Genomic DNA, 11,955 nt, shown 5'->3' with positions numbered 1-11,955 from the left:
AAATTTCATGGTCAAAGACACGAGAAACTGCGCTATTTCACTATTTATTGATAGCTATAAGCATGCGCCACACTGTAGACGCATAATTATTGACGTCAATTTCACAGTGTTACAGTGACCAAAAATTTGACAGAGTTTGTGTCCTTTACACACCGTTCTGTGCATTATAGGTAGCAAAACATATGAAAACAAAACCCAAACAATTTAAAAATATATTTAAGGCTTAAATAAATAAGGTTTTCAATTATATGCGAAGTTTGTAAATACACAGGCGCTGTGTGCGATTTTAAGATGAATGCTGGTATTTCCTATTTTCTGGGAGTTTTCTAAAGTAGCACAACTTGTCATATGACTTCTCTGCACTATATCACATGCCCTTCACTATTTCCTTCTTTATTAGCACTATGGCTTTTCCCACGTTCGTGGTGCTCCTTTGTCAGGTAGCCGTGTTTCTGTCTCTCTGTGTTGTTGGAGAGGGTCGCTACTCCATTTTCAGGAGGTTTAAAGAAGCACAGGACACCAAGCAGGGATCTCCGTTTGAGGAGCAATGGTTCCCACAGAAATTGGATCACTTCAACGGCGCTGACACAAGAGTGTGGAAGCAGGCAGGTCTACATGTTGGTTTATATGGACGTTTGTTTGATTTAACTGTGTGGTCTAATCTTGTGCAGTTGGACAAATGTGTCATAATGCATGCATCTGTCACGAAAGATAAAGCCTTTTTGGCTCATTTTACTGCAACCCCACTGATGTGTTTATTTTTTTTTACTTTCTGAATGTCTCTCACTTTGTTGTTCCCTCTCAGAGGTACTTTATAAATGAAGCCTTCTACAGGCCTGGTGGGCCGGTGTTTCTGATGATAGGGGGAGAGGGCCCAGCAAATCCAGCATGGATGAAGGATGGCACTTGGCTCACCTACGCTGAGAAACTGGGAGCACTTTGCTTGATGCTGGAGCATCGCTTCTATGGAAAGAGTCACCCTACAGTGTATGTTTATCCCTCTCTTTATGTCCTGTTTATGAGAGAAATCTCTGTCTGTGTGGTCATCTGTCTTGACAACTCAGTATCCAACCCTCAGCTTCACCCTGTGCAGAGGGTAACACACACGTTTGCACTGCTTCAGGTTCAGCAGGTTTAACAAAGCTATGAAAACATTTATTGCCATGAATGCATTCCTGATATTCTTGCTCTCAAGTTTAACCGTCTGCAAACCCTTACCATAACCGAAACCTAATTCTAACTTGAACGCTAAAACCAAGTCTTAACCCTCAGACAGAAGGGCTGTGACTCGTGGTTCAAAATTCACAAAGATGGCCGTACACACAGAATATTTTGATCATTTTCACTATATCATCTTTTTTTAGTTTTCCTGTGACAAATGACTCTAACAACTCAATCATGTGGCAGAAATGAGTGGCTCTCAAATCCCATGTTTAGTGTGAGTTAAAGCCGGCCTATTTTTAGAACAGGAACTCCACGATTACCCGCATGTGATAAGGTTAAGGGACATGTGTGAACTGTAGCTGAGTAAAATAACTGACTTCCTTAAATTTCAGCTCAGCATGAACAAAAATGATCAAATGCAGAAGTGAAGCAGTACTGCACACCAAATATGTTATACCAAAATAAAAAAATAATGTTGTGGGTGCAAAAACTGGTATTAAAAATGTCAGGCTTCCTTTGTTTATGCACCAGTGAGCTGTGTGCCTTTCAAGTGGTTAACTTCAGTTTGAATCTTTACACAGGAAGTTTCTGCCAGAGCAAGGTGCTCTTAAGTATGGCTAAATCACTTTGCACAGCTCTTTGCAGGTTTTCCCCAACTCTGGTTGTGCACACTGTAGGATCAGAACAAATTTACATTGAAACCACCAGCTGAATTTTCTCAGCTGGTTTTATCAGCACCACTAGATGGCAGCACTGCAGTGTGCCCGTAGCCCAGTCGCTAGATAGAACAATGTGGTTTGATACTGAATGCTTACTCTTTTCTTTTAGGGACCTCAGCACAGACAACCTGCGTTTCCTCAGCAGTCGTCAGGCGCTGGCTGACCTAGCACACTTTCGCACCATGATTGCCGAGGCCCGAGGGCTGACTGACAGGAAGTGGGTGGCGTTCGGTGGGTCCTACCCAGGCTCTCTGGCTGCTTGGTTCAGGCTCAAATACCCCCACCTGGTCCATGCCTCTGTGGCCACCAGTGCACCTGTTTATGCCACAGTCAATTTTCCAGGTAAGAAGAGACATGATGTAAAAAGCCCAAACAGTGTAACAAAGCCCTAAATAATGTTGTCTAGTCCTGATTTTAGAATGTGCCGAACTCCATTTAAAACAATCTAGGATTTGAACATGTATATGCATTCAGGAAACAAAGTGGGATTACCACATTAAGGATACGCTAAAGTGTTGTTTGTTGTGCTTCTCAGTATTACATTCAGTTTCATATAATGTATGACACACTAAAAACACACTGCAGTATCAACACCCTCACCAAACACACGAAGCATCAAATCGAACCACTCGACAAATTTTCTAGCTTCGGTCAGTGTCTCGGAACTAAAAGGCTCAGACACATCAGAGATGAGAGCTCATTCTCTATCTGTGTCTGTGTTGTATTTGGCCGTCTCCTTTGTTTTTCTCCGCAAGGCTGCAGGCTGGAATCGAGGTCAGAGGAGCTTTTGAACATGGATTTAGGCTCTTCCACCCACACATGTGCAGTCTTTAAGATGCTATCGCACACATTCATTAGACATTCCTTTTGGATTTAGGGACATGTGAGAGACAAAACACCTGGGACCAATGGTGTACTTGCATCAGCCATCTCTTTTGTCCTGCAGTAAGTTCGTGGTTATCATTTCCAGCACAGCACAGCAGTAAGTTAGAAACTACCAGTAAGAGGTTGGCTTTCACTTAAAAAGGGGGGGAGAAAATTCCTGGATTGTGTAATGTGGAGTTTCTCTTCTGAGCTTTTAGACTTTTCATAAGCTGTGAAATTCACTCATCATTTCACTTTCAACCTCACTGAAACCCAAATAAACACTCTCAAACATTTAAATGGAACTGGGTTCACACGCTGTTTTGAAGATAAATTGGTGCCTCTAAAATGGTCCTGTGTGTTTAACCAAGAGCTTTTTTTCTTTTTTGTGTGTGTGTATTATTGTGGTCTTTTTATAGCAGCCCAGGTTTAAGTGTCCATGCACCCTCTGCCTTTTTTTCTTTTTCTCTCTTTTTATTTTTTATTTTTATTTTTTTTCCCCAGAATACTTGGAGGTTGTTTGGCGTTCGCTGGCCTCAGAGAACACAGAGTGCCCATTGCTAGTGAAAAAGGCTTCGGATGACCTCGTCGAACGCCTGAAAGACCCCAGAACCTATGAAAACATCACCAAAGACTTCAAGTAGGTTACATTTGCTCTCTGGAAGTGATCGTGGCTCAAGAGTTGGGAGTTCGTCTTGTAATCGGAAGGTTGCCGGTTCGAGCCCTGGCTTGGACAGTCTCGGTCGTTGTGTCCTTGGGCAAGACACTTCACCCGTTGCCTACTGGTGGTGGTCAGAGGGCCCGGTGGCGCCAGTGTCCGGCAGCCTCGCCTCTGTCAGTGCGCCCCAGGGTGGCTGTGGCTACAATGTAGCTTGCCATCACCAGTGTGTGAATGTGTGTGTGAATGGGTGGATGACTGGATATGTAAAGCGCTTTGGGGTCCTTGGGGACTAGTAAAGCGCTATATAAATACAGGCCATTTACCATTTACCATCCTTCTGTTTTGTTATTTGCCGTGACCAGAGGAGCCCTTAACTTGAGGCATGTTATATAAACGGAGTGTCCAGTTTGCAGCCAATTACAGAGTAAGCCTTCCTGATCAGTCTGGCAGACCACAGCAAAGCTGACATCCCCTTACTTCTCTAGTCTGATCTTATTCACATTGAGAACCAGATGATTCTTCCAAAGTGTGTGTGTGCGCGCGTGCGTGCGTGCGTGCGTGCGTGCGTGCGTGCGCGCGTGCGTGCGCAACAAGGGTCATCTTGGGTCAGAGTCAACAGCTCCAGAAGTATTGCCTCAGTTTTCTGGATGAAGCTGGGCCGCTGGAGGGTTTCTGTGTGGTTACGCACAGAAATGTCTCACTGTATTTCCTTACATCACTTTATCATTGGGTTTATTGTTATTACTGTGGCTGTCTAAGATTTCAAGGCTTAACATTACTTAAAAAGAGTAAGTAAACAAAAACGCCTCGGCATTTACTTTTATTGGGTTATTTTCTCAGCCCTCTTATTACATTATTTTCTTTTCATTCACTTCCATTATTCTCAGTTACAAACATGAAGTCATTCTTACCCGTGCCATGTGTGCAGCCTCTGATGTTATTTTATAGCCTGTATTTGAGGTTTTTATAGTGACTGTCAGCATGATAAATAAGCAGTGTTGAATGGCGTCTTCAATGGCGTGGGCAGTTTTGCAGAACTTGTGCTGTCATGGGGACTTGCGAACCTGCCCATCTTTTTATTTCTGCTTCATGCAGACATGTCCTCATTGCAGGCAGAGGTCACAGGGGTGGTTTGGAGGCTTCCAGCTTTAAAACCGCAAAATATCAGGCAAAGCAGCGCTTGCGTCACAGCTTGAGCATGGAGGAAGTTTTGGTTCACTGCACACACAAGGGAGTTGAGTCCAATAAAATGAAAAGTGAACACTTAACTACGTACATCCACAAATGCACCTCAGTAAGGTACAATCACTGCCGTGATTACTGTCAGCTTGACAGACGGCCCTAATCATTTGCATGGATTGACTTTGAATACATGAATACTTGATTAAAAGGGAAGTCAGTTCTTTGGATTTACTTCTAGCTGCATATTATAGAAAGTAACACCCAAACACATGCTGTTGGCTAGCACTTTACTATTGTCCTCCCTTTATTTCTTTTTTTCCTCTGGTTTTTCTAATTTCTTCATATCCTTCCCTATTCCCATGTTTCTTCTCCTCCAGTTTGTGCTCCAAACTACAGATCCAGACAGACATGGACTCTGCCTATTTCCTGGAAACGCTGGCTGGCAACTTCATGAATGTGGTCCAGTACAATGAAGACAACAGGGGGTTTGAGGTGAGGGGAAAGCCAAACTGTATTGGGGGAAAGAGCCAGACATGTGGCTTCTGGAGTGCTTCTTGATATCCTCAGTCCAAAAATGATAACCATCTAATATGTTAGAAGTTGTACAGAACGAAAACACTTGTTTACAGGAAAATTTGATATTATTTTGCAGAGGGCACAGCATTTATCCCCTACTGCCCATTTTCTCTGAGCTTTCTCATTGTCATAGATCCACATAGGTCCAGTTAAGAGGAGGCTCTCCCTTTAAGGATGAGGTCGGTAAATGATGGACAGAACACATGCATAAAGATTTACACCAACATACCTGCAGTTGACTCTGCAGGACAGGCACAGATGCATATCTGTAGCTGTTGTTCAGTAAGTACAAACGGCTTGCGTAGTGTTTGGGTGTAGCTGCTCTACAAAATGTGCCCAACCACGTATTTTTGATACCGTTTGATGTGAAAAGACATCTGATATGGAAAGAATTTTTTAATTAAGACATGATTTATGTGTACTGACTAAGCACTGAACAGGCTTTGTAGCTATCAGGGCCTGAGTTGAATGCAAGACCACTATGAGTCAGGGGTGTAACAGGGAACCGGGCAGTGTGCTGAAACATGATAAACCCTGCATTGTCTAACAGCGAGAGGCCCAGAGATGTTGCCTCGGAAGAATTTTTCCAAGGTTGCGTCGGGGACCTGTTGCTTGCTTACTGTGTCTGTGTGTTTATATAAGAAGTGGGGCCTGGCTTGTTGCTCTGCAAAGTGGAGGCCAACAGAGTAGATAACAGTGGATGGTGGGAGGGTTTGACTTGTTTTTAAATGAAAGAAGCCAGTACGGTGGTGTTTGGTGCTGGTGCTTTTTATCTGAGATTTGCTTGTTTTTTAGTGGAAATATTTCTAGCATAAGATGAAGCCCATGGTCACGATAAATGCACAGTAATGCGCAAGAATCTTAAGCCACCCCTGTATCTTTATATTTTGCTAGGGAAATGGGTCCAATGTGCAAAAATACAGTATATAAAACACAGTTTTCCCAGTGCTAATCAGCTTCAAAGTCAATATTTGGTGCTTTTTGGCACTTTTATTCTTCAGCACGGTCTGAACTTTCCTCAGCAACTTCTTGTCTTTTCTGTAAGATTTCAGGAACAGGATACAAATCCATGCAAGTGTGTGTGATCAGCATTCTGTTGTGGTACAGCAGTAAACATGTACAGCCTTTTAGTATAAGTCCCATTGTGCATGATTTTTGTCAGTTACTTTGGTTACTGTACTTTTCACCTTTTCCTCACTTTTCTTTAAAAAAAAAAAAAAAAAAAAAAAAAAAAAAAAAGTGACTCCCCATCCCCTCTCTGTCCCCCTGGTGCCTGGAGGAGACGTGAGTCCGGTTACCAATAAGCTGATGTGAAAAAGTAACAAAAGAGCCTTTGGTCTCTCTGGTTTCCTGTCGCCCCAAGCTAAAGAGACGCTTATAAAAGAACTGAAGGGAGCATCGGGCCACATAGTCCACAGTGCTAGCAGACAGGCACAGCCCACAGCTGCCTTCTCTGACACAAAGGGCAGAGAAAACTAGCAGGTTTTGGGTACCGCTGAGGAATTTGGGTAAGAACTCGGGGTGAGGTGTAACTCAAGCAGTAGAGTCACAGCAGTGGTTTTATGCTTAAGGTTGTCAATAGGGTGCTGTATAAAATGCAGAAGGACCTTATGTAACGGTACAGCTTGTAGCGCAAGTACAAATAGTTTGTTTTCCTTTTCTGTTTTTTCTTTTTTCTTACATAGAATAGGGGATGGTAATCACAGGTCACTTAGGTGTTCATTTTTTCACGTAAGCACCACTCTGATCACTGCCACCTGTTTGCTCCTGCAGCCTCACTCTGTCAAAAAGCGCTCTAATGGAAGCATTGAGACACACTGAATGTGCCATTTACCAGAGTAGTGCTGTCTCGAATTAAACACTCATCAGCACATGTCTGTGGGGAACAGGACTGCCTCCTGATACTTGCTTTACCATGAGTGCTGAAGATGTGTTCTCCTCGTTTGGCTCAATATCATTTGAGCCCTTCCTTTTTCCTTTTTAGCTAAGATGGTAGCTGCTGAGTTCAAAAACTGTAGGGTATTCCAAATTTGACTTTTGACTGCTATAAAGACACCATCCAGGTTCTGGTAGAGCTTTTGATGTAGCTTTACTTGATAATGTTAATACCCTCAGGCACTCAAAATTGCCAGTGTAATTTTAGACGGGTGTATATGTGGACCCAGAGTGCTGGACAGCAACCACTCAAAAGCCACAGTGTTTGTGCTGATCATAATGGGCATACATGGAGCAGGTCGCCACACGTGACAGAAACTGCATCAACGATGTCCACTAATTGTACACGGCTAGACTTGTGAGGACAAAGACATGAATATATTATGCGTGTTTGTCCAAAGAGAACAGGCCACTGAAAATGCAACACAGATATTTTCCTCCACAGATGTGTATCCAGACTGTAAAACATAAACTTACTGGCTTATTCTGCGGCTTAATTTTTATATGCGAAACACTACACAACTGCCAAGAGTTAACTCTCATTTGCATAAGATGAAAGGTTTAGTTAACTTTCAGCTTTCTTCTTTTGTCAAGCTGCTAGTGAGTCTCTCACCGCCTTAAATCCCAGAGTGCTCTGTGAAGACATTCTTGCATGTTGTTAGAAGATGCCTGGGGGCGAACTCTTTCTCACTTCATGCTGCTGGCCTGTGTGCCTAGGTATTCTTTGTACTATCACCTCACAATTAAATTTTTTTATTTTTTTTTGGTCCACTACTTTGTCTAAGATTGCAATATCACAACAATTGGGTGAAGATAATATTTGTCCTTTTTAAAGGTGGAGCGCATTAGCAACAAGAGCCTTTGTTGATTAGTGTGTATTACAGGAACTGATTCACAGGATGGATTTCTTGCCAGTTGGCCTCATCTCAGTGTCACCATCTGGGAACTCTAAAATACCCTGCCCTTGTCCACATATGAAATGAATAAATATTCATGTTATGTTTTTTGAGGTTGTACAAAATATTTAAAAGGCCATCACACCGCAAGGTCCTTTCAAGAGCTGTTTTGGACCTTCTGGTAATGTCAAAGTCAAAATAATTTCTAATTCAACCTTGATCATGTGTTTTGTTTTTGGGGGTGTGTGGGATGGGAGGGGGGTTAAATGTGTTTGCTTTTCCAAACACAACTTCTCGCTCAAGTGTTGTGCCATACCAGCATGCGTTTTAGTGTTTGACAAATGCTGACCAAACTTCATCTACTTAACCACTGGAAAAACTGCCACTTTCTGTTGGGACCACCTTTTAGGATGGGGGTTAAGGATTTCCTATTCACATCCACTTATACACTCTGTATTGTATTGTAGGAGCTTAAATCTGGTCTTGCAGCTAGTTGTGACCATATTAGGGTATTCTCTCTCTGTGACTCTGTTTTTTGTTTTTTTTCACCCTCACTCTTGGCTTTATATGACAAACTAAAGCCTAAAGTTGTGGAAATAATCTCTGAGCCATATCTATTTTCTTCCACTTAAATAATCCAGGGGTTGGAGCCTATCTTAGCTGTCACACAGCAGGCGGTGGGGTACACCCTGGTCAGGTGTGTGGCCTTGAGTGGTGCGGTATGGTGATAGTCCTAACAACAGCGCCACCGTCCCTCCCTGTATTTGTGCAAACACTGATTTATTTGAAACTTTGGTCAAGGGTATAATAATCCAAAGTAGCCGCTCTGAAAAATTTAAATAATATAACTGCACATCTTGCCATCAATGTTGAGAAAACAGTGTTTCTATGTCATCCTAACCATCTTCTTTTCCTTGTGGTGTGCTGTGATATGTCATTAAAGGGTGTTACTGGTACCAACATCACCATCAAGGTGCTGTGTAGTGTGATGACTGACAGCTCACTGGGAGACCCTTACGCCAGATACGCAGCTGTGGCCCGTCTCATGATGGAGACCACCTCTATGAAATGCCTGGACACTAGCTTCAGCAAATACGTCAGCGACATGACTAACACATCCTGGGATGGACCAGCTCCAATAGCAGGTGGGTGTGGACGCGTCTTCCTTGGAAGTGGTATTTGGTTTGCTCATTTTTATTTAGCTTTAGCTTGTGGTCCTTATGAAACAGATATTTCTGTACCTTGCAATTTTAGGCTGTCTTTTGTTGTTTTGTTAGTAGAGTAGTTTATTTTTGTTGTTGCACTTAAGGGAAACTGTCATGTCTCATCGTGACTTTCCACTGTCATCCAACAATAATTCAGGAGCACTGCAGTAGCCTTAGGAAATGGAATAGAACAGTCACAGGCTTGTTCTGGCATGTGGTTACTATGCTGATGGAAGGATTTGAACAACCAAAATAAAAGGAAAAAAGCTAATTCAGGAGTATTGCTTAACTTTACTACTAAATAAATCCTGGCATAACATCCCAAAATAAGGCTGCTTTTTCTAAACGAAGTTTTCACGAGGGTTTAAAGTTCCTATATTGTATCCACTTTTTAAAAAGTTAAATTAAGCCCGACATGTGCCCCAGAATATCTTTCCAGTTCCAGCCAAAAGTGTCATACGAGTCATTCCTTTTGCCGTGGCTATGTATGCCGTCACGCTTTCTGTTTTTGTAGGTTTATATGCCAAAGCAAACGGAACACAAGTGAGCTGCTAGGTCTGAATTCAGGAGCTCAGTTCTTTTCTACTTGGAGGTGGTGCTTTTACCTGTGCTGAATCACAACTGGCTGCAAACCACAATAGCTCGTTCAGAGACTGTGTGCAGAGAAAAGAAATATTGAGTTAATCTATTCCATTTGTCGGTCTAAAGACACACTGGAGATGTATTTAAAAACAGGGAAGTGAATCTGGCACCACTGCATCCCCTTTAACACCTGTGGTTTATACTGCACATAATATGGAAGAAGAAATGCACACATGATGTTGGATATGTATGTGTGTATGTATGTGTGTATATGTGTGTGTATGTGTATATGTGTATGTGTGTATATATGTATGTATAACTTTGTAGTAAAAATAGCATTTTTGTCCAGGGTCGCATGTTTCTGTTGTCAGCTCAGACTTCATCAGTGGGAGGGGTGGGGTGGAGGGTCACAGGAACAGGATGTGGTCTCTTTGAAAAGTCTTTGGGATGCGCTTGCATAAACTTCCCTGCCCACCTCTTTGTCTTGGGGCTCCAGTCAAGTTGTTTTCGGTATTTATTATAGCTGAATAACTGAAAATGAATACTTTTTTTTTTTTTTATCAAGGTGATTTTAAGATAATTATTAGAAATGCTGGCTCTAATAACATAATGTGTATAATGCTAACAAGGAAATGAACATGCTATTCATGGGTAGATTTTTGTGTATTTCTTGACAGGGAGACAGTGGGTCTACCAGACCTGTGCTGAATTTGGATTCTACCAGAGCACTGATTCACCCAACCAGCCGTTCGCTGGCTTCCCTCTTGTGTGAGTACACCAAACATGGCCAGTAAAGCTCACACATTTAATTGCATATTCAGTTGTCATTCTTATTGGGTTTTTTTTTTCTTTTTCTTCCCATCCAGATATTTTCTGAAACAGTGTACAAACTTTTACAACATCAGTGCTGAGCAGGTGGCGGAGGCTGTCACACAGACCAATGAGTATTACGGTGCTTATGACATCCGCTCAAGCAGAATTGTGTTCCCCAATGGCTCCATTGACCCCTGGCATGCCTTGGGGGTCACTCAGGACATCTCAGCTGACCTACCTGCGATTTTCATCAAAGGTGAACAAAAATGATGCATAATGAATTTTTATGTTAAGTTTGTTTTACACTCTGGATACACATTTGTGGGGAGAATGTCTGTTTCAAATCATGAGATCAGCATATGTCCAAATAATCCCTGTTAACCAAAAGGTCGGGCTGCACACTGCTCTAAACATCCCTATTGTCCTTTTTTTTTGTTTTGTTTTTTTTTTTTGGGTTTTTTTGTTTAAATGATGTCTGTGAGAGCGGTGGTCCTGGATATGGTCATCTCAGGTATACATCTCTGGCTGTGAACACAGAAGCCACAACCACCTGCTGTTTAGATCTTCTGTTTGTGAGGGACAGCCAGTCAGAGTTTGGCTCAAAGGAACAGCAGGCTTGTAGAAGTGGAGGCCCCACATAAGATAAAGATTTCTTTAAACTGTGAATCATGGAAACAGAGTTTAACAATATAACAGTGAAGCTGGAAGTGAGCTCCCCTTTAAGTAAACACCTTACAAACTGTACATCAGATTGCACTGATATTTTTTTTTTTTTTTTAAACACAAGTCTACACTGAGACTGAACTATGTTTGTGGTTGCTGTACATTACATAAGCCAAACGGCTAAATCAGAGTAGAACAATGCTTTACTTGTTCAACTCCAATTTTATTTGCTGGTTAATTGTGCTTGGAAGTCTTGTTTCCATCTATATTTTTTTTCTTTTTTGTCTCTCTTGCATGCCTTATCCACTGTTTTTTCTTTCCCCGATCCAGGAACCTCTCACTGCGCCAACATGTACCCAGCCAGGAGTGACGATCCCCCACAGCTGACCCTGGCCCGTGACCACATCTCCTTACTTCTGCAGCAGTGGCTGAAGCAATGACTGAGAGCTAAATAAGCCAGCAGTGGCTTTGCAACTGAAGCGTAATACTTTCAGGTCACTGAGAGTGGGAGAAGAGTGCTTAGCTTCCTGCCAAATTTCTGGTTGATCTGAAATTCTATTTTGCACAAGAATCTTTAGGTCCAAGTTCAGGTTTTGAGCTCATAAATAAAGTTTTCTTTTTTCTTTTCTTTTTTTTTAAAAAAATTATTTCTTGTATTTGTGGGTACTTTGTTTCAAAAATGTAATCTTGCAGAA

General features: G+C 42.1%; 1 protein-coding gene across 1 annotated transcript; it reads left to right on the top strand.

The window, feature by feature from the left end:
- The first annotated feature begins 356 nt into the window (after positions 1-356).
- On the top strand, positions 357-11,888 carry prss59 (serine protease 59, putative). The gene is made up of 9 exons (XM_026192771.1): positions 357-605; positions 806-987; positions 1,993-2,225; positions 3,252-3,387; positions 4,968-5,082; positions 8,941-9,142; positions 10,462-10,552; positions 10,651-10,853; positions 11,591-11,888. Exons 1-9 carry the CDS (start codon positions 372-374, stop codon positions 11,698-11,700), a joined length of 1,506 nt encoding a protein of 501 aa, XP_026048556.1. The 5' UTR covers positions 357-371; the 3' UTR covers positions 11,701-11,888.
- The last annotated feature ends 67 nt before the right edge of the window (positions 11,889-11,955 follow it).

Source organism: Astatotilapia calliptera, chromosome 14, assembly GCF_900246225.1.
Source record: "Astatotilapia calliptera chromosome 14, fAstCal1.2, whole genome shotgun sequence".
NCBI classification, from domain to species: Eukaryota; Metazoa; Chordata; class Actinopteri; order Cichliformes; family Cichlidae; genus Astatotilapia; species Astatotilapia calliptera.
This window is presented reverse-complemented; position numbering and strand designations above follow the sequence as displayed.

What these genes read in the sequence shown, in the direction of transcription:
- prss59 (XM_026192771.1), top strand. Translation starts at nt 372, where the DNA reads ATGCCCTTCACTATTTCCTTCTTTATTAGCACTATGGCTTTTCCCACG. An exon ending in TGCCACAGTCAATTTTCCAG is followed by an intron (nt 2,226 to 3,251) that starts GTAAGAAGAGAC and finishes TTTTTTCCCCAG; the next exon opens with AATACTTGGAGGTTGTTTGG. An exon ending in ACCTGCGATTTTCATCAAAG is followed by an intron (nt 10,854 to 11,590) that starts GTGAACAAAAAT and finishes TCCCCGATCCAG; the next exon opens with GAACCTCTCACTGCGCCAAC.